Below are 22114 nucleotides of genomic sequence, written 5' to 3' on the forward strand. Positions count from 1 at the left end.
ACTTCAAATGAAGTAAATACTGATCTAATGTTGTTCAGTACATTGTTCTGTCACCAATAAAAGTACCTAAACCTATACCGCCAACACACTGTATATACACTAATGAATGAAAACATAATGAACATTGCCCGCTGAACGACTGAAGCTACCTGGTGGTTCGAAATAAACAGAGCGTTCCATCAGAGTGTTCCGTCAGAGGAAAAGTTTGTGTACCACTGCGTTAGAGCGATGGTCGTGTACGATTTCACCTTCAGCCAGGCAAACAGCTGGTCGAAACATGCGCTGCATCACGGACACAGACCGGTGGAGGCAGTATTCTGTTGGGGGTAGACGTGTAGATGGTGTAACGCTAATGAAAAATTGTACCATTGATCGTATTTATGAAACGATGTATCCACAGTCGGTTGACGACAATTATAACTTGGCAGAGGCAAGGGGATCGTACCGACACCTGTTTCTAGAACTGTCTCTACTAACTATATTTTATGATCTTAGAAAAATTATGCAACTGATTGGCACTACAAACAATTGTACAATAACGAGTTTGAAATGTAAACATAGATGTAATATCAAGAACTTTGGTTAAAATTTCATGTATAGTGCGATCCAAACTGTTAATACCAAAATTTTACAGACGGCAGACGGTACTGAACGTAGTATTTTGAGACTGGGAACAAATAATCTGAGGCGGTTTGCTATACTGAATATGCAATGTGTGAGAAAAATGTGTGTGTGTAAATTGCTTATCTTACTGCATGAATGTTGATGGAACTACCAAGAATACAGAGTTGTTGATGTGTGCATGGTAGATACTTCACTTTGGGTTTACACGAAGTCGTTTGTGTTTGAAACTCTAGTGTAAGCAGAAGAGGAACTGTTCCTTATGGTGCCATCTATGGGTACCAATGATCACATTAATAGCTGCCACGACAGTTAGTTATTCTTGAGAAAGACAGATGGCTCAAATGGTTCAAATGGCTCTGAGCACTGTGGGACTTAACATCTATGGTCATCAGTCCCCTAGAACTTAGAACTACTTAAACCTAACTAACCTAAGGACAGCACACAACACCCAGCCATCACGAGGCAGAGAAAATCCCTGACCCCGCCGGGAATCGAACCCGGGAACCCGGGCGTAGGAAGCGAGAACGCTACCGCACGACCACGAGATGCGGGAGGAAGACAGATTTCGAGATTTTACCCAGCTAGAACGCGGAAAAGAAACCGAGAATGTTATATACGTAGGTGTAAATTGTTTGCGTAAGTGAAAATAACCTAATATTCGTTAACGGCCATCAGCTCGAATTTTCAATTTACTAAGGTTATAATACTCAGCGGTTTGGAAGATTTTGACACCTTTGTGTAAGAATGCAGCGCGCAGGGGACGCAAGTGAGCGGCCTAGAAAATACGGCGGAGCTGCTGAGTGATATGTAACGTCATTTGATAGAAACTTTGTAAATTAGAGACCGACTGTGTCACGCAACGGCAAAAAAATCATATGATTTACACCATTAGTAATATTAAATTAAACGAAACTTTTATTGAATACTGCAGTCAGACTTTTATTTACTGTAATTATCGGATTACAAACCTATTGTGCTGCATAAAACCCGTAATTAATTGGGATAAAACTATTTTCTAAGCGAGAGACACAATATTGGTGGTATTTGGAATTTATCAAATAATTAGGTAATAAAAATGTATTTTATATATGTGGCCTTACCGAGGTAAGCCGGCCAGAGTGGCCGAGCGGTACTAGGCGCTACAGTCTGGAACCGCGCGACCGCAACGGTCGCAGGTTCGAATCCTGCCCCGGGCATGGATGTGTGCATGGATGTGTGTGATGTTCTTAGGTTAGTTAGGTTTAAGTAGTTATACGTTCAAGGGGACTGATGACCAAAGAGGTTAAGTCCCATAGTGCTCAGAGCCATTTGAACCATTTTGCCGAGGTAAACTATGTCTCCATTGAAAAACCTGTCTTCATAAAACTAGCTGTTATGTAGCTACAAGTATTAAATACATCGTTTAATTCCCAGTCTTGCTCACATATTCTTTTATGTGAAGAGATAATCAGTTCCGGCCTTAAAGTCATGATATGATTTATAATAGGAAAATAAAAGATATTTCAGAATTTGTGAAACATGAACCTATTAGATGCAAACAGAAAAATAAGTTAACTTTCCTTGAGCGCTAAGATTATTAACTTGTCCTATTATGTGAGTATCACGTACTTTGTTTATCAATTCAGGTAACGATTATGGGTCCTCTATATCGCTTGCCTTATCTGCTGTTACATCTAGATACATAGCCCGCAAACCACCACATAGTGCATCGTGAACGGTATCTTCTACCGCTACCAGCCATTTCCTTTCCAGTTCCACTAGGAAATGGGCCGAGGGAAAAACGACTGTCTACATATCCCCGAACGAGCAATAATTTCTCGCATCTTATATTCGCGGTTCTTACGCGAAATGTACGCTGGCGGCTAAAGAATCGTTCTACAGTCAGCTTCAAATGTCGATCACCTAAATATTCTCAGTGATGTTTCGCGGAAAGAGCGTCTTCTCATTTGAGTTCCCAAGGCGTCTACATAGCACTTGTGTGTTATTAGAAGCTGTCGTTAACATGATGCTCCTAAAAACTCGTGCGGTACTCAAGAACGGGCCGTACAATTCTCCCAGTAAGTCAAAGTTGACCATTCGCTTCCCGACTACCGTCCTTAAGTGCTCATTCCATTTTATACAACTTTGCAACGTCACGTCTAGATATTTAAGCGAAGTGACTGTGTCAGCCAGCACATACTAATGCTGTATTCGATAATAGCGGAATTGATTATGCTACTCAGCCGCAGTAACTTGCGGTTTTATACGTTTAGAGCAAGCTCCTATTCACCACACCAACTAGAAATTCTATTTAAGTCATCTTGTATCCTCCTACATTCACCCAAGGACGACAACTTATCGTACAGCACTGCTTTATCAGGAAAATCCCACAGATTGCTGCTCATCCTGCCCAACAGTTATTATGTGTTGATATTATATGATAATAAGCGTACTTGCCTTTCCGTTTGTATCTAATAGCTTCGTGTTCATGTACACTGAAATACTTTTATTTTTCCAATTGAAGCTTCATTTTGCTATAACGAGTCACAATTTCTGTTTCCACGACGCATTTTGGAGGCTGAAACTTCTACCATGATATGGACTTACGTTGATTAATATGATATGTATGCGCTGTGTGTACGACTCCTGGGTAACCAGTGGCACTGTGTCCATTGATGACAGGCTTTTGTTTTGTTTTGTTGTTTTTTTTCGGGAGGAGACCAGACCGTAAGGTCATCGGTCTCATCGGATTAGGGAAGGACGGGGAAGGAAATCTGCCGTGCCCTTTCAAAGGAACCATCCCGGCATTTGCCTGGAACGATTTAGGGAAATCCTGGAAAACCTAAATCAGGATGGCCAGACGCGGGATTGAACCATCGTCCTCCCGAATGCCAGGCTTTTGTTCTTGTCATGTTTACATCACAAACACTTTGTATGCACTGCTGTCATCACCTCAATTTACTGTCGCTTCATTGATTGATGATGGCTGAAAAATGAAACCGGGTTTCTGTTTAAATAAAATGAAACATGACCAACACTGTACATATCACGAGTTATTAGGATATCGACTTTGTATGAAGTAAGATTTCATTAAAAATTACACCAAAGCTGTGGATACAGTCCTCATCAAAAATTCTCTTTTATAATGCATTTTAATGTGGTTGTTAACACTAGGGTACAAGCAGACTCAACTTTATAAAGAAGGAACCTGATAGCAGGTGGTTATACAGGGTGGCCCATTGATCATGACCGGGCCAAATATCTCACGACATAAGCGTCAAACGAAAAAATTACAAGGAACGAAACTTGTCTAGTTCGAAGGGGGGAACCAGATGGCGCTATGGTTGGCCCGCTAGATGGCGCTGCCATAGGTCAAACGGATAAACTGCGTTTTTTAAAAATAGGAACCCCCATTTTTAATTACATATTCGTGTAGTACGTAAAGAAATATGAATGTTTTAGTTGGACCACTTATTTCGCTTTGTGATAGATGGGGCTGTAATAGTCACAAACGTATAAGTACGTGGTATCGCGAAACATCCCGCCAGTGCGGACTATATTTGCTTCGTGATACATTACCCGTGTTAAAATGGACCGTTTACCAATTTCGGAAAAGGTCGACATCGTGTTGATGCATGGCTATTGTGATCAAAATGCCCAACGAACGTGTGCTATGTACCATGCTCGGTATCCTGGACGACATCATCCAAGAGGCGGAACCGTTCGCCATCTGGTTTCCCCCTTCACGCTAGACGAGTTTCGTTCTTTGTAGTTTTTTCGTTTGATGCTTATTTCGTGAGATATTTGGCCCGGTCACTATCAATGGACCACCCTGTATGTCCATAAGACGCAATCGAACATCCGAAAACTTTCATTTGCTCATGTACGTGCGGTGAGTGAGTTTGCAGTAAGTGATCGCTAACGTAGCAATGCGCGACTGCATCTCTCATCATTATACCAACCCAAATATTTCAAAGAATAAGTATCGAACGTTTGTCAGTTTACCATTCTCTGTTACCTAATTCTTTGTCAAATGAAACTGAAAAATCGGTAAAATACTTTCCGCAAATGTGGGTAGCTGAGAGGAATTCGGCAAGCAGAATCGAGTGTGATAGAAAGTTCCAGTGCGGGCGAAACCAGGCTACCGGAAACGAATGTTCGGGCTGAGGACATTGGGGAAAGATCCGAGAGAAGTTTATTGTCTGCAGACGACGCCGGCGCCAGACCTGGGGCTGGAGAAAGAGAGAGCATAAGTCAAAAGGAAAGGGCTGTGGCGCCGACGGAAAGTATCAGCTAATGTACTCAGGGGCGGCGCCGAAACTTACCGCCGAGTTGGCCACGGTGTCTCTGCTCGCCAAACAAAACCTGCGCGAGGAGAGCAAAAGAAAATGGGCACGAGCGAATTACTGGCGTTGTCAGCAGTGGTTCTTGCCGTTCTTCTACGCACACTTATTACTTTGAGAAGACATTCGAAAGCGAGTCATAGGGACGCTGACTCATGAAAAGGAGATCGCAGGTTCTAACAAGTATCTCGGTTGCATGTACGGAGCTTTAAATGTCTTTGTACAGCGTACTTACCTTCACTTTTTAGTCGAACAGTCTCAAAAATATGTTATTCTGCAGCGGAATATGCGTTGTTTTGAAACTTCTTGTCAGGTTATTCGACTGTACCGGAGTGGGACTTGAACCGAGAGCCTTGTTCCCTGCGAACAATGCTCTTAATGACTTATATGGTTAGTGTGACAAACCGCCCGCCTTCACAACTTCATTTCCCCCTGTACTCGACCCAGCCTCAGTTGTGCCAGAATTTTTTAATTTTTTAATTAGTGTTTTTCAAATAACATTAACACGTTGATGCCGACATGTATCACTAGTGGCTCACGGTAGAGCCTCCCACCGTGTGACGTGTACCACCGTTGGCTCAAGCTCGAACCTCACAATTATGCTACCAGCAACGCAGAAATGTATGATGTATTATATAACTGTCAGGCGCAAGAAGCAGCTGTAAATACCAATATGCGTGATCCTTCGACGAGAGAGCTTTCTGAATTAATGAGGTATCTCATAATTTAGTTTAAAATTATTTTGTGTGATCTCTCGTTGTTATAAAAGAATGGACTTACGTCACTTTCAATATAAAAGGTCCATATATGAAACAGCAGCTTACAGCGTTTGAACACGACCACTTCCCCACGCCGAGAGACAGGAAACGCACCGTCGCAAGATGTTTGAACGAAAGCTCGAAACGCACGCCGTTCGACTGCCAGAAACTCATTTCTTGGCGTCGGCGTGAGCGCGCGAAACTTAGACGCGAGGTGACAGTCTTTAAAAGTAGGGCTGCAAATAAATCAATAAGTTGCTAGTCCCACAGGTAGTCGTGTTTAAAACAGATACGTTCTAATTGTAAATACTGTAATTCCTCCGAAATTACTTAGCGGATTTTGAAGAATGAAACGTCACTGAATTTATCTCGTGCAGAATTAAGATAATAGCAGCACATATTACTGTAGTTCCACTTCAAAAATCGAAGTTGGTATCTGCATCTCTATACTTAATGTAGCTATGAAAAGAAACCGTACCTCATCTAGTGACCATTTTTTCACAATTCGTTTGAATGATAACACAATTACGTTATCTTAATCTGTTCAGGAAGTATCTGAGGTGAACGCCTTAGCTAAATATAAATCTTTCCAGGCGAGATGACCAGCGGATATCAACTGTCACTAGAAAACAGCAATGACCACCTACAACTGACAAATAGGTATAGTCTGTAAACAGAGCAGCTAACATTTTACGTATGTTGTTTCTAGCTGCACAATTTTACCAGCGTTTGCATGAATTATTTCTGAATGTGTTCTTTACTATAGCATTTTACACAATAAGTAATTACAGGAACACAGGCTGTTGTGTGTTGCCGTATAACTGCCCATACTGATACTCTGTCGCTTACATAGTGCGATTTGGGCTCATTTCAGTTCTTTTTCCATTTCAGTCCATTTACTGCATCCTAGGTGAGAAACCCGGCATTGCCTGGATATTTATTTATTCCAGTCTTCTACTAGTCCATCTCCTCTTTTCCCTCCCTCTGTCCATCTCCACCTCCTCCTCCTGCTCTACTTCCCTATCTCCCTTCCAACCTCTCTCTCGATTCATCTCCTCCTCTGCCTCTTTACGCCCATCTTCTCCTCCCCCTCTCTCCGTCCATCTCCACCCCCTCCTCCTGCTCTACTTACCCATCTCCCCCTCTCTCCTCTTCCATTCATCTCCTCCTCCCCTTCTTTCTGGCCATCTCCTCCTCTCCTCTCTCAGTCCTTTTCCTCCTACTCCTCCCCTATCTGCCTATCTATCTCCTCCTTCCCCTCTTTCTTTCCACATCTTCCTCCCCTCTCTCTATCAAAATCCTCCTCCCCTCTCTCTGTTCATGCCCGCTGTGTATCTTCTCTCCTTCTCTCCCTCTCACTGTCCTCCTCTGCTCTCTCCAGGCCATCTGCGTCTCTACCTTCTCTCTATCTAGCCCCTCCTCCCCCACCCCCCCCACCCACCGTGTCTGTCCAACTCCTCAGTCCCATCTCTCTGCCCAACTCTTCCTTCTCCCCCCTCATATGTCAATAACCTCGTTATTACACCTATCCCTACTAGAGGTTCGTGGTTTTTACGCACACGATATGTATTTCCAGGTAACAATTAATACATGAACAAAGTTTGGTTAAAATCGATCCTGATGCTTAGCAGGAGAGGTTGAACATAGGCATGTTTCAGATACATTGAACGCGTGTATGCTGATTCTCTGCTGTTTAAACCATACGACTCCAGAGTGGACTTGAAGTTTATGTGTGGTATTCAGTCACGTGCCTTAAGTTTCGAGACACGCTGACAATTTTAGTGGCTCCTTGCAGTGATCATTCTCGCCTGACTGGCACACTGAGCAGCACAAGCAAGAGGCAGACTGCATTTCATGCTTTTAAAACTATTCCAAGTCAACATAACACGGGAAATTAATGCCAACTGATACTTTTACGTCACCCTTCTCGCCCACATACTTACCCCTAGTGCTAGTGGGGAATAATACTCCCGAGAATATGTTTATACAAATAACAGGTCTTGTATCTAACAAAATGGTCGAAATTGATTCAGCTGTTCCTGAGATATGCTTCAGTATCACACCCTTTCTATTTCCACCCTTATGGGACATAGGTGGTTCTTGATCGCACAGACATCAGATATCCAGTACCCCGATTCCTTAAATAATCTGTCTCCCATGTATAAAACAGCTTCAAACTTTGATTACTTTATAAATGAGTTAATGTGTTACGTATTTGATGTTAAGATGTAATTGAGGAAAAGTTTACAAAAGGTTTGAAATCATGTTCATGTTCGATGGAAGTTACAAAGTGCTCTCATTATCAAACATTCTCTATCTCCGCTCGAAAAGGCCATGAAGGCGCAACAGTACCAACCGGCCGCCGTGTCATCCTCAGCCCACAGGCTGGATGCGGATATGGGAAAGGGGGGGGGGGGGCATGGGGTCAGCAAACCGCTCTCCCGGCCGTGTGTCAGTTCACGAGACCGAAGCCGCTACTTCTCGATCAAGTAGCTCCTCAGTGTGCTTCACAAGGGCTGAGTGCACCCTTCTTGCCAACAGCGCTCGGCAGACCGGATGGTCACCCATCCAGTGGATAGCCCAGCCCGACAGCGCTAAGCTTCGGTGATCTGACGGGAACGTTGGCCATTATCAAATACTGGATGGGTTTTATCTGAGTACTTTGCGCTTCGTTTTAAGAAAATTTTCACGCATATCAATGTTTATAATGTCATTTCTCCTACATTACGTCTTGTACGATGATATAATTTCGCAGGTACATTCAGTGGTATATGTGAATACTGTCTGTACAGTATTTTCCGAATGGAATTAGTAACAAAGAAGTAATACATTAAAACGTCATGCTTGATGCGTCAGTTTTGTTGCGTGAACAGCGAAAAGGTAGTTACTTTTTTCCTCTCGTCATTTTGTGGGGTGTCAGCGAACTGAGATTCGTAAAGGTTAGAAATTATGTCTAAAGTTTGTTGCAAGTCCTAAGTTCTTTCATTCTCAGTTACTGGATGAATATAATCTGGGCAGTTGAGCACGGTGTACGAGACTTGTTTTTGAAGATGTCTCTCGGGAAGTTTCCCAAGGCCACACACGGAGATGTGGTAATGTGGTACGGAATGTCCCAGATAGCCTGAGCGGTATACTTATCTGGCTTCGCCCAATAGTGTGTCGCACCATAACATGTGTGACAAGAGTGTCGCCACGGTGGGCGTAGCGATTGTATAGTGTGCACACTCCAGTGGTGCAGTGGAAGCCGCCGACTGATATACAAGGAGCCACCGCGGTATTTCCGCAACGGCTGGGGCGCTCGCCATAATCTCGGCTAGCGCAAACCAGCAGTGGACGTGCTGTTACAGTTGGTGCCATGGGGCACGGTTCAGCTCGGGCGACGGGCAGTTGGCCTTAATTAGTTCCCATCCGCCGCCTTAGCCGGCTGTATTTCTGAGTACTTAGCAGTATCTGCAGGGCCACGCTAAGCCATCCGCACTACCGCGCGTCCAGCGAGAGGGGAGGGGATGGAGAGAGAGAGGGATTACGTTGGCGGGACCTTGCCGTGATTAGCTGACCCCACCAGTACCGCATGGCACGGAGGGGCCCGCACGGTTCCAGATTAACTGTGCAGTTAAAATCCCAATCTCGACAGTTATCTAAACCGAAATTTATAAATGGAAAGCACAAAGCTGTAGATGTTTCATGTATTAACTGATTTCGTTAACTGGTGGCTCTGAGCACTATGGGACTTAACTTCTAAGGTCATCAGTCCCCTAGAACTTAGAACTACTTAAACCTAACTAACCTAAGGACATCACACACATCCATGCCCGAGGCAGGATTCGAACCTGCGACCGTAGCGGTCGCGCGGTTCCAGACTGTAGCGCCTTTAACCGCTTGGCCACCACGGCCGTCGTTAACTGGTTTTCAGCTTACAGAATCATCGTCAGACTTAACTGACTGTTGTTGTCAAAGAGAATACAATACTAGTGAACGATATTCCAAAAGATATTAGACATGGGAATGGTGCAAACAAAGGGAAAACATCATCTTGAACAGTGCAATCTCTATATGCAGAAGGCAGTGTCCCGACTCACTGATTGACTTACTGACACAACATAGCCCAGCCCAAACTGTTAAGCACAGAAACTTGAAATTTGGACAAGGCGTGGATCTTATTCTGTAGGCGTCGTTGAAGAAGAGATTTTTCGAAATTACAACTCTAAGGGGGTGAAATAGAGGATTAAGGGTTTTAAAAAAATGTCGCCGTGTTTCAGCATTTTTGAAAATTTAACACTATGGGTGTAAAATAATGGGTGAAAGCTTTTTTTGAAAAAATTCATTACTAAAGAACAACTACAGTATTTACAAAGCTACGTCTGTGAACACTGATATTTGACTTCTCGGTTACAAATAAAAATAAAAAAAAACACATGTTTCAGTGTTTCTGAAAATTGAACCCTTAATGGGGTGATATAGGGGATGAGATTTTTTATGATAATATTTTATAATGAAAGCATTTTTTAAAGCTAAGCCTATGAAAATTTAAATCTGGCTTCTCAGTTAGAAATAAAAATATACGTGTTTTACTGGTTTTGGAAATTCATCCCCCATGGGGGTGAAACTGGAGATGAAAGCTTTTAAGGAAATATTTCATTGTGCAAGAATTTTTAAAGCTAAATCTATAAAAATTTGTATTTGGCGCCTCTGTTAGAAGTGAAACAAACGCATGTCATTGTCTTTGGAAATTCAACCCCTAAGGGGGTGAAATAGGGCGCGAAAGGTTTTCTGAAAGTATTCCATTGCGAAATAAATTTTAATGTTAAATCTTTGAAAACTGGTTTCTGGCTACCTGGTTGGAGATGAAAAAATGCGTGTTTCACTGTTTTTGGAAATGCAGCTCCTAAGAGCGTGAAGCAGGGTCAGACCGATTCACTGATTCATCATCGCCCCGCCCGAACCGCTAAGGATAGAAACTTGAAGTTCGGGCAGAGTTTGGATCTCATACTGTAGACACCGTTTAAGAAGGGACTGTCCGAATTTCCACCCCTGAAGGGATGAGACATGGGGTGAGATACTCTTTGAAAGTACGTCTCTATTAACGGAATTTTGAAGATAAGACTACGAAAACTGGTATTTGGTTTCTCAATCAGAAAATAAAAAATACATGTTTCAGCATGTTTGAAAATTCAACAACTAATGGGATAAAATAGTGGGTGAAAGTGTTTCGAAAATAAATAATTACTGAAGAACTAGTAAAGGATTTGTAAGGGTACATCTATGGCAATTGTTATTTGACTTCTCGGCTAGAAATAGAACAATAATTGTTTCAGTGTATCTGGAAATTCAACCCCTAAAGGAGTACAATGGAGGATGAGAATTATTAAGAAAATGTTACGCTACATTAAAAAAATGTTTAAAGCTAAATGGACGAAAATTGATATTTCACTTCTCGATTAGATATAAATAAATATTTGTTAGGGGATGAAAGTTGCTATGGAAATACATTCATAAGAACGCAAAAGGAATGATTAACAAAAACTGTGGACACCAGCTACCAGAATCGCTTTTTGGTCAGAAGTACATTCGGAAAAGACCATGCTTATACGGCCTTCATTAGCGCGAAAAGTTTAGAAGGTGTTTGCAATAACAAAAGGAACAAACCAGGACAATGTTAATACTATATATTTGAAAAACAATGTGTGTATGTGTCTGTGTGTGTGTGTGTGTGTGTGTGTGTGTGTGTGTGTGTGTGTGTGTCAGTGATAGCGTACGTGAAGGTGAGGTGGAAAGGAGGAGGACAACATTATTAAAGCATTATGCTCAAGAGAAGAGTAGGTGAACCTCGAATCTAATGGAATAGACTGGGAAATTCCAAAAATATGCAATAATTAGTGAAAGTTTACACTACAAACTGTGAAATTTAGTAAGCAGCAGGGTAGTAGATCATTACACTTTGCTCGATTTTTGGGTTTGGATAAGGTTGGTTTTGTTGCCATGTTGTGAAGTCAAAGATGACATGTCAGGCAATATGGAATACTTGGCAATCGGTAAAATCCACCTTGATTGTGCAGGCACTCAGAGCGAAGCTTAGATTTGTGACTTATGGAAACAGATCATTATAAAATGGATCATCTGTACTACATAAACAAATAATTTTTTCAGAACTGTGTTTTGAAGTTAATAAGCTTAAGAGATCTGTTATCGAATCAAAGTAATTCTTCTGTTACTGATAAGGAATTCTCTTAGGACTTTAAATTAAGAACCATCTCAGAAAATGTTATTTTTCAAATTTAAGTGATTTTACAACCATTTTCCACATTCATGGACTACGCTCTATTGGCCTTTCTGTACAACTTGTTTTTAACTTTTTTATCGTTTCTTAAATTTTATCGAGAGAAATAGAAATATTTATTGCCAAATAGTTCAAATGTATGATAAACTGTCTTCGAGAGATGAGAATAAGTTCAATTTTAAGAAACAACCACAGAAGTAAATCCTACTCCATAACACACAAACTTCCTCCACTTGCGGTAAAATAAAGTAATAGCGTATGTAATTATTAAATTAATTAACCATCACTAGTTCTGTATTCTCAGTTAAAGTCAGATGGTGGCCTTGTAAGCCAAACACCAGTTAATGAAATACACGATTAGCATAGAACATCCTCGGTTTTGGGTTTTTCACTGCTAATTATAATTTAGCTATAGCAAGAAGAGAGAGTAGAAACAGTTAACGTCATAAAAGTGAGTTTTGTCCTCAGTTATGGCGCTCCATAACGTGTTCATGATGATAAAGTGACAATGGGTGACACAACATGGAAAGCAGCAGTTTGTTATTTAGTTGCAGATCTGTTGTTTCTTTAAATGTTTCCAAGAAGGGGAAGTTTCAATTCTTCTATTAAAACATCGTATGTGTCAGTTTCTTTTCACACTTTTGCAATATGAAGCACAAACTCTCTCCCACGACAATCTATCTCCTGCCGTACTCCACAACATACCTCCAGTGTGTTACCAGTGACGACCTCGCTCAGTAGGGCTGTTCCCGTTCTGACCCACTGTTTGGTCTTTTGAGCCAAATAGCAGGTAGCGGGGCAAAAGGAGAAACAGCTGGGAACACTTGGGAGCAGATTTACAGATCCGGCACTTACCTTGCAACCTAGCGAGTTCTCTCGAATAGGTTGGGTAGAGCTCGTGGATGAGAACTATTTTACCAAGCATTTATTAGGTCGTTTTCTTGTCTGCCTATCTGGCTTTTTTTTCAGTACAAATTTTGCAGTTGAGTTTATACTAACTTCCCAATCAGCTTGAGGCTTAAAATTTTAAGCATAGCTCAGAGCTTGCTAACAATGCAACATTAACTCGCTTTCTTGTCAGTCTATCCGGTAGGGTTGGGGGTGAAAAAGTTTGGTAAGGCTTGGCATCTCGGCTTCTCTAAAGGGACTTGCATGTTGTAGGATCGGAATGCGCGTTCCGTCTCAATGCGATCGTACGGGCACGGCTAAGCAGGGGAGGGGGAGGGGGGGGGGGAATATCGCTTCCTTCTTGTCTGTCTGTTAGGTAGAAATTTTAAACTAAATTCCAGATTAGCTAGAAACTTGAAATTTTAAACATAGCGCAGAACTGGATAATGCATTTTTTAGTCGCTTTCTTGCCTGGTGTGTGGCCGAGGATACTTTGTATACCACTGCCATTTTTCTGCTTTGCCCGATCCAGTTGCGAATGGTTTGCGAGAAGAACCATTGTTGGTAAGCCTCTACCTCAGATCGAATCTCTCTAATAATTTTTACTTTCTTGGCCTTTTCGCGAGAGACACGTAGGAGAAGGCTATACATCGGTTGAGTCGGGTGAAGGGAAACTGAAATAGACCTGAAATTTATCACATGTCTCTGCTGTAATCTCATCAAATTGTCTGAAATCGACAGAAGCAATTACACGCATAAGGCTATAATTCTGGAAATAATTCTCTCAATTAAAATCAATTTTTAATATATCACGTTTTTAAGTTGGAGTAAAAAGTATAGAATAATTTCTCCTAGGCCCATAGAGATTCCTAACCGCATCAGATAGATCCGAAAATTCGTGATTGTGAATTTTTAATAACTATGATAGTACTTGTAAGACTTATAATGATAACCGTGGGGATCAAGGAACTGATGCATCAATAGTTCAACTCCTCATTATTACATTACTTAGTAGCTGATTTACGAATAGCTCACCTCCTTGCTGTTTTCTGTTGCATGCGCCCTAAGGTTTTCGTTATAAATGTTACAAGTATTTACGTTTCTGCAAAAAAATTCAGACACACACATTTTCAGGACTATCTGTATAGGTTTAGGGATCTGTATGTGGCTACGAGAAATTATTTAATAGGTTTTGTCCAACTTAAAGAAAGAGTAATATTAAATTTAATTTTTATTTACTTAATTATTTAATTTGATTTTCGGAAATTATGCCCCAGACTAAATTATGAAAGGATAGTGTATGTGTCGATGAATTTATGTATTTGTGTAATAAAGTCGATGATTTGTAGCGTATGTACGTCGCGTTCGATGAGTGATCGCATTGCAAAACTGCATCGAAATTTCAATCACACCTGCAGAGATAGGATGTTCTGTTCTCAGCTAATTTACCAGACTGTGCGGTCGAAGACAGGGAAACACGAAAAACCTATGAATAAAGTCAAACCAGGACAGCAATGCGTCGTTTCCAAACTGTTTTCCATAGTCGGTGTCTGGGTATGTTACACGGACTTTTTCTGCCACAAGCGATATAGTACTCTGCAGAATGACGAAGGAATCGCTCACATTCCATGAGGCGGAAGCGACCAGAAGAAAACCGTTACATACTCACGCCAGCGAGACTACGTCGGCCTCAAAACACTGCTGTCATTTTGGCAAATGAAATGCGACTCGGCTTTGTTGTCCTTGATAAAAGGTGACCGCGATATGTGCGTGCGTGTGCATCCATGGGACGCGCCGCCTTTATGAAGTTTCCCATTCTGGCATTAAAGTTTCACTCTGTACATATATTTTTTTGTTTGTGAGTGTCAGAACAGTGCAGTTAATTAAAAGGAAATTTGTTTTATGCTCGCCCGTCTGGCCCCTCCGCCGTTTTATTCATTAACTGCCAGTGTGTATCCTGCGCAGGGAAGGGAAGTGGAGAGGAGAGCAGCAGAGACGAGGCAACTAACCGCCCGCCAAAGAAACCCGCGGTCACCTCATTCGCACAATCGAAATAATTCCCTCCGAAAGTTTTCCAATTAACCAACTTGTGATTGCAGCCCATCCGGGCTGCAAAAATCCATTACGACAAAGTCGTATAAAGATATTAAATATGAAGACGAAGTTAATAAAAAAAATCCTGCTGTTGCTAAATAGAGAATCCACTTTCGTACTGAATAGTAGGAACCGCGCAGTCACTGTGTATCCGGTTATCGCAAACTGCGAAAGTGAAACGGGGTGGAAAACGTGAACGAAAGATGAATATTAATAGACTTTGGTACTTACCTCTGTGTCTGTTGGTCTGTTTATCAAACATCAGCATCGCGTCCTCGATCTGAAAAAAGGAGTAAAAATATTATTAGTAATATTCTGGGAAAAATTTACGCGCCGATTTAACATGAATTAGATATATTTTGCATGTCCATAAATTTATTTCTACCCTTTTCTTTGTATAATATTTATTTCATATAAACGTAACCAAATAAATAATAATATTAGATTGGGAATAAGTGTAATAAGAAGTATATTGTATTGGAACAGTTTCTGTCATCTTAAAGCCAGCACACTTGATAACTTTTTGGTGACACGTGTATTTCAAGGCTCCCTTTCTGGCTGACTGGTCAGCGCGGATGATAACCGTGCGGGGGAGCCGGGTTCGATTCCCGGTATTTCCAAGGCTGTTCCCTTGGAGGGAGGACTGGAACGGAGTGAGCTCGCCCTCGTGGTGGTGACTGAGGAGCTCCAAAATCACGAAACTGATGACAGCCGAGAGGGCGGTACGCTGACCACGTGCCGCTCCACACCGCGTCCAATGACGCCACTGTCAGAGGACGACACGGCGGTCGGTCGGTCCCGATGAGCCTTTATGTATTTAAAGGGATTTACAAATTGTGTTATTCTGCTTGATACCACACATGATTGATCCGTACCAGATAGGACTGACGGCCAAATGGAAAAAAGTGAGACATAAACGATAATGTGTTACATTTCGTGTTATTCTGCGAGGCACTACTGACCTTATCTTAGAAGGTAGTTTAAGAAAAGGCGAGCCTACGTTTATAGCATTTGCAAACTTAAAGAAAGCTTTAGACAATAGTGACTGGAGTACTCTCTTTGAAATTCAGAAGGTAGCAGTGGCAAAGTACAGGGAGCGAAAGGCTGCTAACAACATGTACCGAAAGCAGTAAGCATTTGTAAGAGTCGAGGGACATCAAAGGGAAGCAGTGGTTGAGAAGGGAGTGAGACAGGGTTGTAGTATATCCTCGACGTTTTCCAATCTGTTCAATGAGCAAACATTAAAGGATACCAAAGGAAAATTTAGAGAAGGAATTAAAGTTCAGGAAGAAAAAACAACAGTTTCGATGTTTGCCGATGACATTGTAATTCTGCCAGAGACAGAAAGGAACTTTGAAGAGCGGCTGGAAGGAAAGGACAGTGTCTTGGAAGGGGATGTAAGATGAACATCAACAAAAGCGAAACAAGGAAAATAATTTTTAAAAAAATGTTCAAATGTGTGTGACATCTTATGGGACTTAACTGCTAAGATCATCAGTCCCTAAGCTTACACACTACATAACCTAAATTACCCTACGGACAAACACACACACCCATGCCGGAGGGGGGACTCGAACCTCCGCCGGAACCAGCCGCTCGGCTAATCCCGCGCGGTGAAAATAATTAAATTAAGGAATTAAATCACGTGATTCTGAAGGAATTAGATTGCGAAACTAGGTACTTCAATAAGTATATGAGTTTCGTTATTCAGGTAGAAAAATTACTGATAATGGCCGAAATGTAGAATGGTAATGCTGAAGAGAAATTTGTTAACATCGACAATAGATTTAAGTGTTATGAAGCCTTTCCTGAAGGTATTAGTATGGAGTGTAGCCATGTATGGCTAAAGTAACGTAACATATTAAAAACTTGCTGGATGGACGAAAGCGCGGTAGCATGTCGCCAGAGGTCTCCCAGTTGTGCACCGAAAGCTGGGCCTCACATGGCGTGAGCCAGTGTGACTATAGAGCCAAATGGGGCTATCCCACGCAACACGAGGCAGTTGAAGAAACGGGAGACGACACAGTGCGTCACTCAGCAAGCAGATACGACTCACTGTGGTGGTGTTCTTCATCACAACAAGGCTCAGGGACAACATCTGGATGACGTAACACGGGGAAAAATCATCGGGGAACTGGAAGGAGGACGAAATGTGACGAGTGTAGGCCAGGAGTTCGGTATTACTGACAGCATTGTTTCATGTGCATGAGCAGCGTTCCGAACCACAGACACTGCTACCTGAAGGTGAGTTGGTGGTCGACCACGGCGAGCTACTCCGGCAGACGACTACTACGTTATGCACGGGGAACAGTTGCAACCACATTTAACTGGACTTAAAGGCACGCAGTCTCACTCTACACAGCAGCAAAGTGACTGCGTGAGGGTGACCTCTTTGCCCGACGACCAGTACATTGTATTCCGGTGACACACGCAGGTCAGCGGCACCGTTTGCGATGGTGCCAAGAGTACAGAAATTGGATCAACGAGGGGTAGGGTCGCGTGTTCTTCTCGGGTAAGAGCAGAGTGAGTCTGAGTTGAGATTCTTGAAGTACCCTCATACGACGAGAGGTGAGAACACGTAATGGAAATACGAGTATAGTCGAACATTATCTTTTTGGTGGTACAGGTGTTTTGCTGTGAACAGGCTTAGTGGCATTACCTACTGATCTCCAAGTTACACGATATCTTGACCGGTCAACGTTATTGATACACCGTATTCCTTCCCCATGCGCTGCTTCTCAGAGGCGCATCCGGCTCTAACTTTAATTTCATGGATGAAAATACGCGACCCCGTTGAACAGCGCAGGTGGAAGCTCTCTTGGAACGAGAGGATATTCGGCGAATGGACTGGCTTTATCAGTCCCCTGACTTAAACCCCTTCGAAGACATGTCGCATGAGTTGGAGAGACTCAATGCAGAACGTTCACACGCAACAACTGCCATCCAGAAGTTCTCAACCGCGGTTAGGGAGGAATGGGACTCTCTACCACAAGAATTTCTTACTGACCTTGTGGCCAGCATGGGGTCAAGGCGGGGTTAAAAATGGTTCAAATGGATCTAAGCACTATGGAACTTAACATCTGAGGTCATCAGTCCCCTAGACTTAGAACTACTTAAACCTAGCTAACCTAAGGACATCACACACATCCATGCCCGAGGCAGGATTCGAACCTGCAACCGTAGCGGTCGCGCGGTTCCAGACTGTAGCGCCTTGAACCGCTCGGCCACCACGGCCGGCTGTCTTTGAATAAAAGTGTTATATCTATTCGTCGCATTATGCATTTCTTTGAGTTACGTTCTGTACTTTACTGTTGCAGTTCTTCCTATGTATGGTCCAATTTTCATAGAATTCTGTTACTTGGCAGTGCAAAATCAATAGGAAGCTACTCTTGTACTTAAGTTTTGCACACCAGTGTACTTACAGTAGCGGACACACACATACTATATGTGAGGGTAGTATATGTTGGCGAAAGAACAGATACCAGTGATGACCGTGTAGCTTCTCTAGAATGAAATGATAATTGAATCGACACCCTAGCTGCAAACAGGTGTTGATATACATCATTGGGGACATGGTGAAAATGTGTGCCCCGACCGGACTCGAACCCGGGATCTCCTGCTTACATGGAAGACGCTCTATCCATCTGAGCCACCGAGGGCACGCATTTTCAACATGTCCCCTACGATGTATATCAACGCCTGTTTGCAGCTAGGGTGTCAATTCAATTATTTCATTCTAGAGAAGCTGCACGGTCATCAATGGTAGGTGTGGCCGTGCGGTTCTAGGCGCTTCAGTCCGGAACCGCGCTGCTGCTACGGTCGCAGGTTCGAATCCTGCCTCGGGCATGGATGTGTGTGATGTCCTTAGGTTAGTTAGGTTTAATTAGTTCTAAGTTCTAGGCGACTGATGACCTCAGAAGTTGAGTCGCATAGTGCTCAGAGCCATTTGAACCAGCCAGCCATCAATGGTATCTGTTCTTTCGGGAACAGATACTACCTTCATATATAGTTAAAATATGGCTACCCTGCCATTGACCTTCTTGTGCGAACGCACTCGCTATGCCGCAACTCGTACCGGACTTGGTAGATTAATCTGCCACGAATAATGAGTGTGATGGGCAGACATCTATTAGGCGCACTACGAATACAGTGGTGTGGACATGTTGGGAATGTGGGTCTCAAGGGGAGTTTGCAGGGGATAACTCCCTGCAGTCGCGTTGTCCTCTGTGCCCTCGGTGGCTCAGATGGATAGAGCGTCTGCCATGTAAGCAAGAGATCCCGGGTTCGTGTCCCGATCGGGGCACACATTTTCAACATGTATATCAACATGTATATCAACGCCTGTTTGCAGCTACGGTGTCGATTCAATTATCGTTTCATTTTAGAGAAGCTGGACGGTCATAAATGGTATCTGTTCTATCGGGAACAGATACTACCTTCGTATGTTCTTAAGGGGTCTTTCTTCCGCTGTCTATGAAAAGGGAAGAAACCCCAGTACATGATGCAGTGAGAAGTACCCTCCGCCATACACTTCACAATGATTTTGGGAGTACGCACGTTGATGTGGGCGTAGATGTAGATTTCTGGAAAAAAATGACGTTCTTCATTTGTGTGCAGAGAACCATACATACGCAGCACACCAAAATTTCAATTATAGCAACGCCATGTTTGCTCTGGGCGAGAAATTTTCTCCCCGCCCTAGGACGGTAGGAGCGCCCATATTGGCAAAGTTGTCAGCTGAGAATCAGACGCGGGGCCCTTTACGGGAGATTAGCCCAGAGCTTTCCAGCTCCAGCTACCCTAGTCCCGGCTCCGGAAACAATGGACGAGGCGGGGCTCGACGGGCGGTGCTTTGCATAATGGAACTGTTCGCCGGCGCGGCTGCAGCTGCGCACCTCGCCGGTAATGGCGAGCAGCCCGCGGCTCCGTGCCGGGACCGGTTTTCATACGCAAAGTGATAATATAGCCGCGCCCTATTCAGGCGCGCGCGCGTGCGCGGCGCAGTCGCCAAAACAATTGCGTTTTAGGTTCATCTCCATTGTGCGCCGCCTCTTAAGCCATCAGTGGATCACTCTTAGCACAATAGGTCAATTTGTAAATTGAGTGCTCGGACAAAGCCTCATCGCCCTAAATGGTTTTCCTCGCCCTTTATTCCCCGGCGAACTATTCACGCCGAACTGCGCGACATTCGATTGGCTGAACCCGTTCGCAATTACAGTTCGCGGCAAGTACTTTTTTAAAATTAGATTCGCCCAGTAAGAACAGTTATTGCCACCATATCGTCAAGAAAAAACAGTAAGCAGTATAAATGAAGGGTATTTCCTGTGGAAGTATAATCGGATGATTTATCAGGCGAGTCGAAGCATCAATGTTCGTCAAACCAGAAACGTACACGGGCTGCCCAATAAACACGGATGTTGTCACCTTCGAAGACGGGAGTATCTACAGCAAACTCATCACGCAAATGTAGAAAATGGCCGGCCGCGGTGGTCTCGCGGTTACGGCGCTCAGTCCGGAACCGCGCGGCTGCTACGGTCGCAGGTTCGAATCCGGCCTCGGGCATGGATGTGTGTGATGTCCTTAGGTTAGTTAGGTTTTAGTAGTTCTCAGTTCTAGGGGACTGATGACCTCCGAAGTTAAGTCCCATAGTGCTCAGGGCCATTTGAACCATTTTCTTTGTAGAAAATGACAAGAAATGGTCACCGAGAATACTGAAATAAACATCCGGTTTATGTTCACGGTAACCTGAAAGAGTCTAGCCTTTTAAGCCCACCATAGTTTGTAAAAAATTTCACATAATAATAACTATGTACGATTATTTGTGTCAAGAAGCAAGTCTACATCGACAGCTAGTAACACACTTTTCTTGAAGAAAATTATCGTACACAGTTATTACTGTGAGAAATTTTTTACGTACTGCGGTGGGCTTAAAAGAGTAAATTACTGTTGTTGAAATTATGGTATAACTTCCCTGCCGTTAATGCCAGCTAAGCTTGATAATCGTCACTGACCGAAACTAGTAGCGAACTGTCCAAAATAAATGACAGCCGAAGATTTCACCATGAATTTTAGCTTTCAAGATCGTTTGCATGCGAGAATGCATGACTACGTTGCCGTCAGAAGTGGAACACGGTGTGCTGATGCGACTGTTTCGGCTCTCTTTACTGTGACGTGTCTGACTTTGTTAACATAATCTCCTGCACTGATGACCTAACTTTCCATTACTTGTCAATGACATGACCTTTTCCTTGCGGATGTTGCATTTATGCCGGTCGGTGTGGCCGAGCAGTTCTACGCGCTTCAATCTGTAACCGCGCGACCGCTACGGTCGCAGATTCGAATCCTTCCTCAGGCGTGGATGTGTGTGATGTCCTTAGGTTAGTTAGGTTAAAGTAGTTCTAACTTCTAGGGGACTGATGACATCAGCAGTTAAGTCCCATAGTGCTCAGAGCCATTTTTGTTGCATTTATTTCCGGCAGTATACGAAAGAATTTATTGAAATCTGAAACCTGTTAACTCAGTTTGCATGTAAGGAGAATTGAACGAACGCGTGACTCGTACGGACTGCTCCTTACAAAATTTATTTATTTATTTATATTTATTTATTTCTCAAGCAAAGACCTGCTGCCTGTTATTGCATAGCAGGTCGTACATTATGCGATTTTAATGTTATGTCATACAAATTCAGTTTTATTACCAGTACATTTCTTTTTGTCGAAAATTTTAGAAAAAGGTAATTTAAATAAATAACAAATAAAAATATTTATAATAAGTACAAATGCATATACACAATTTTGTTTAAACTTGTTGCTAAATTAGATAATGATAATAAATAAGAGACATAATAGGTTGTGGATGTATTTCAAATTAAAGTTAAAGTGTATTTAATGGAAGAAACAAGAGATGGCAATTTGGGTGAGGGTGTATGGTTACATCTGTTACGTATGTTGTCTTACAGTGGTAATACTTAATTTAATGTATTGATTATTTAAGCTACAATGTGTTTCCGAACTTAAGGTAACAGTGGAGATTGAGCGTTGATTTAAAACGTCATAGTCAGCTGGATTGTGTGTGAGTTCCGTAAAACTTCGAGCCATTCACACCTGACGCAAGAAGAAGAAATGTCACATCTTCAGATAGCGTTACATGCT

General features: G+C 42.7%; 1 protein-coding gene across 1 annotated transcript in view; it reads right to left on the minus strand.

The window, feature by feature from the left end:
- The window catches only part of LOC124778758 (RNA-binding protein Musashi homolog Rbp6), a 1305122-nt gene that overhangs the window by 299596 nt on the left and 983412 nt on the right, over window positions 1-22114 (minus strand). The window contains exon 5 of the mRNA XM_047253666.1: window positions 15195-15243. Coding sequence (XP_047109622.1) covers window positions 15195-15243 — 49 coding nt within the window. The remainder of the gene's footprint in view (window positions 1-15194; window positions 15244-22114) is intronic.

Source organism: Schistocerca piceifrons, chromosome 1, assembly GCF_021461385.2.
Source record: "Schistocerca piceifrons isolate TAMUIC-IGC-003096 chromosome 1, iqSchPice1.1, whole genome shotgun sequence".
Taxonomy (NCBI): domain Eukaryota; kingdom Metazoa; phylum Arthropoda; class Insecta; order Orthoptera; family Acrididae; genus Schistocerca; species Schistocerca piceifrons.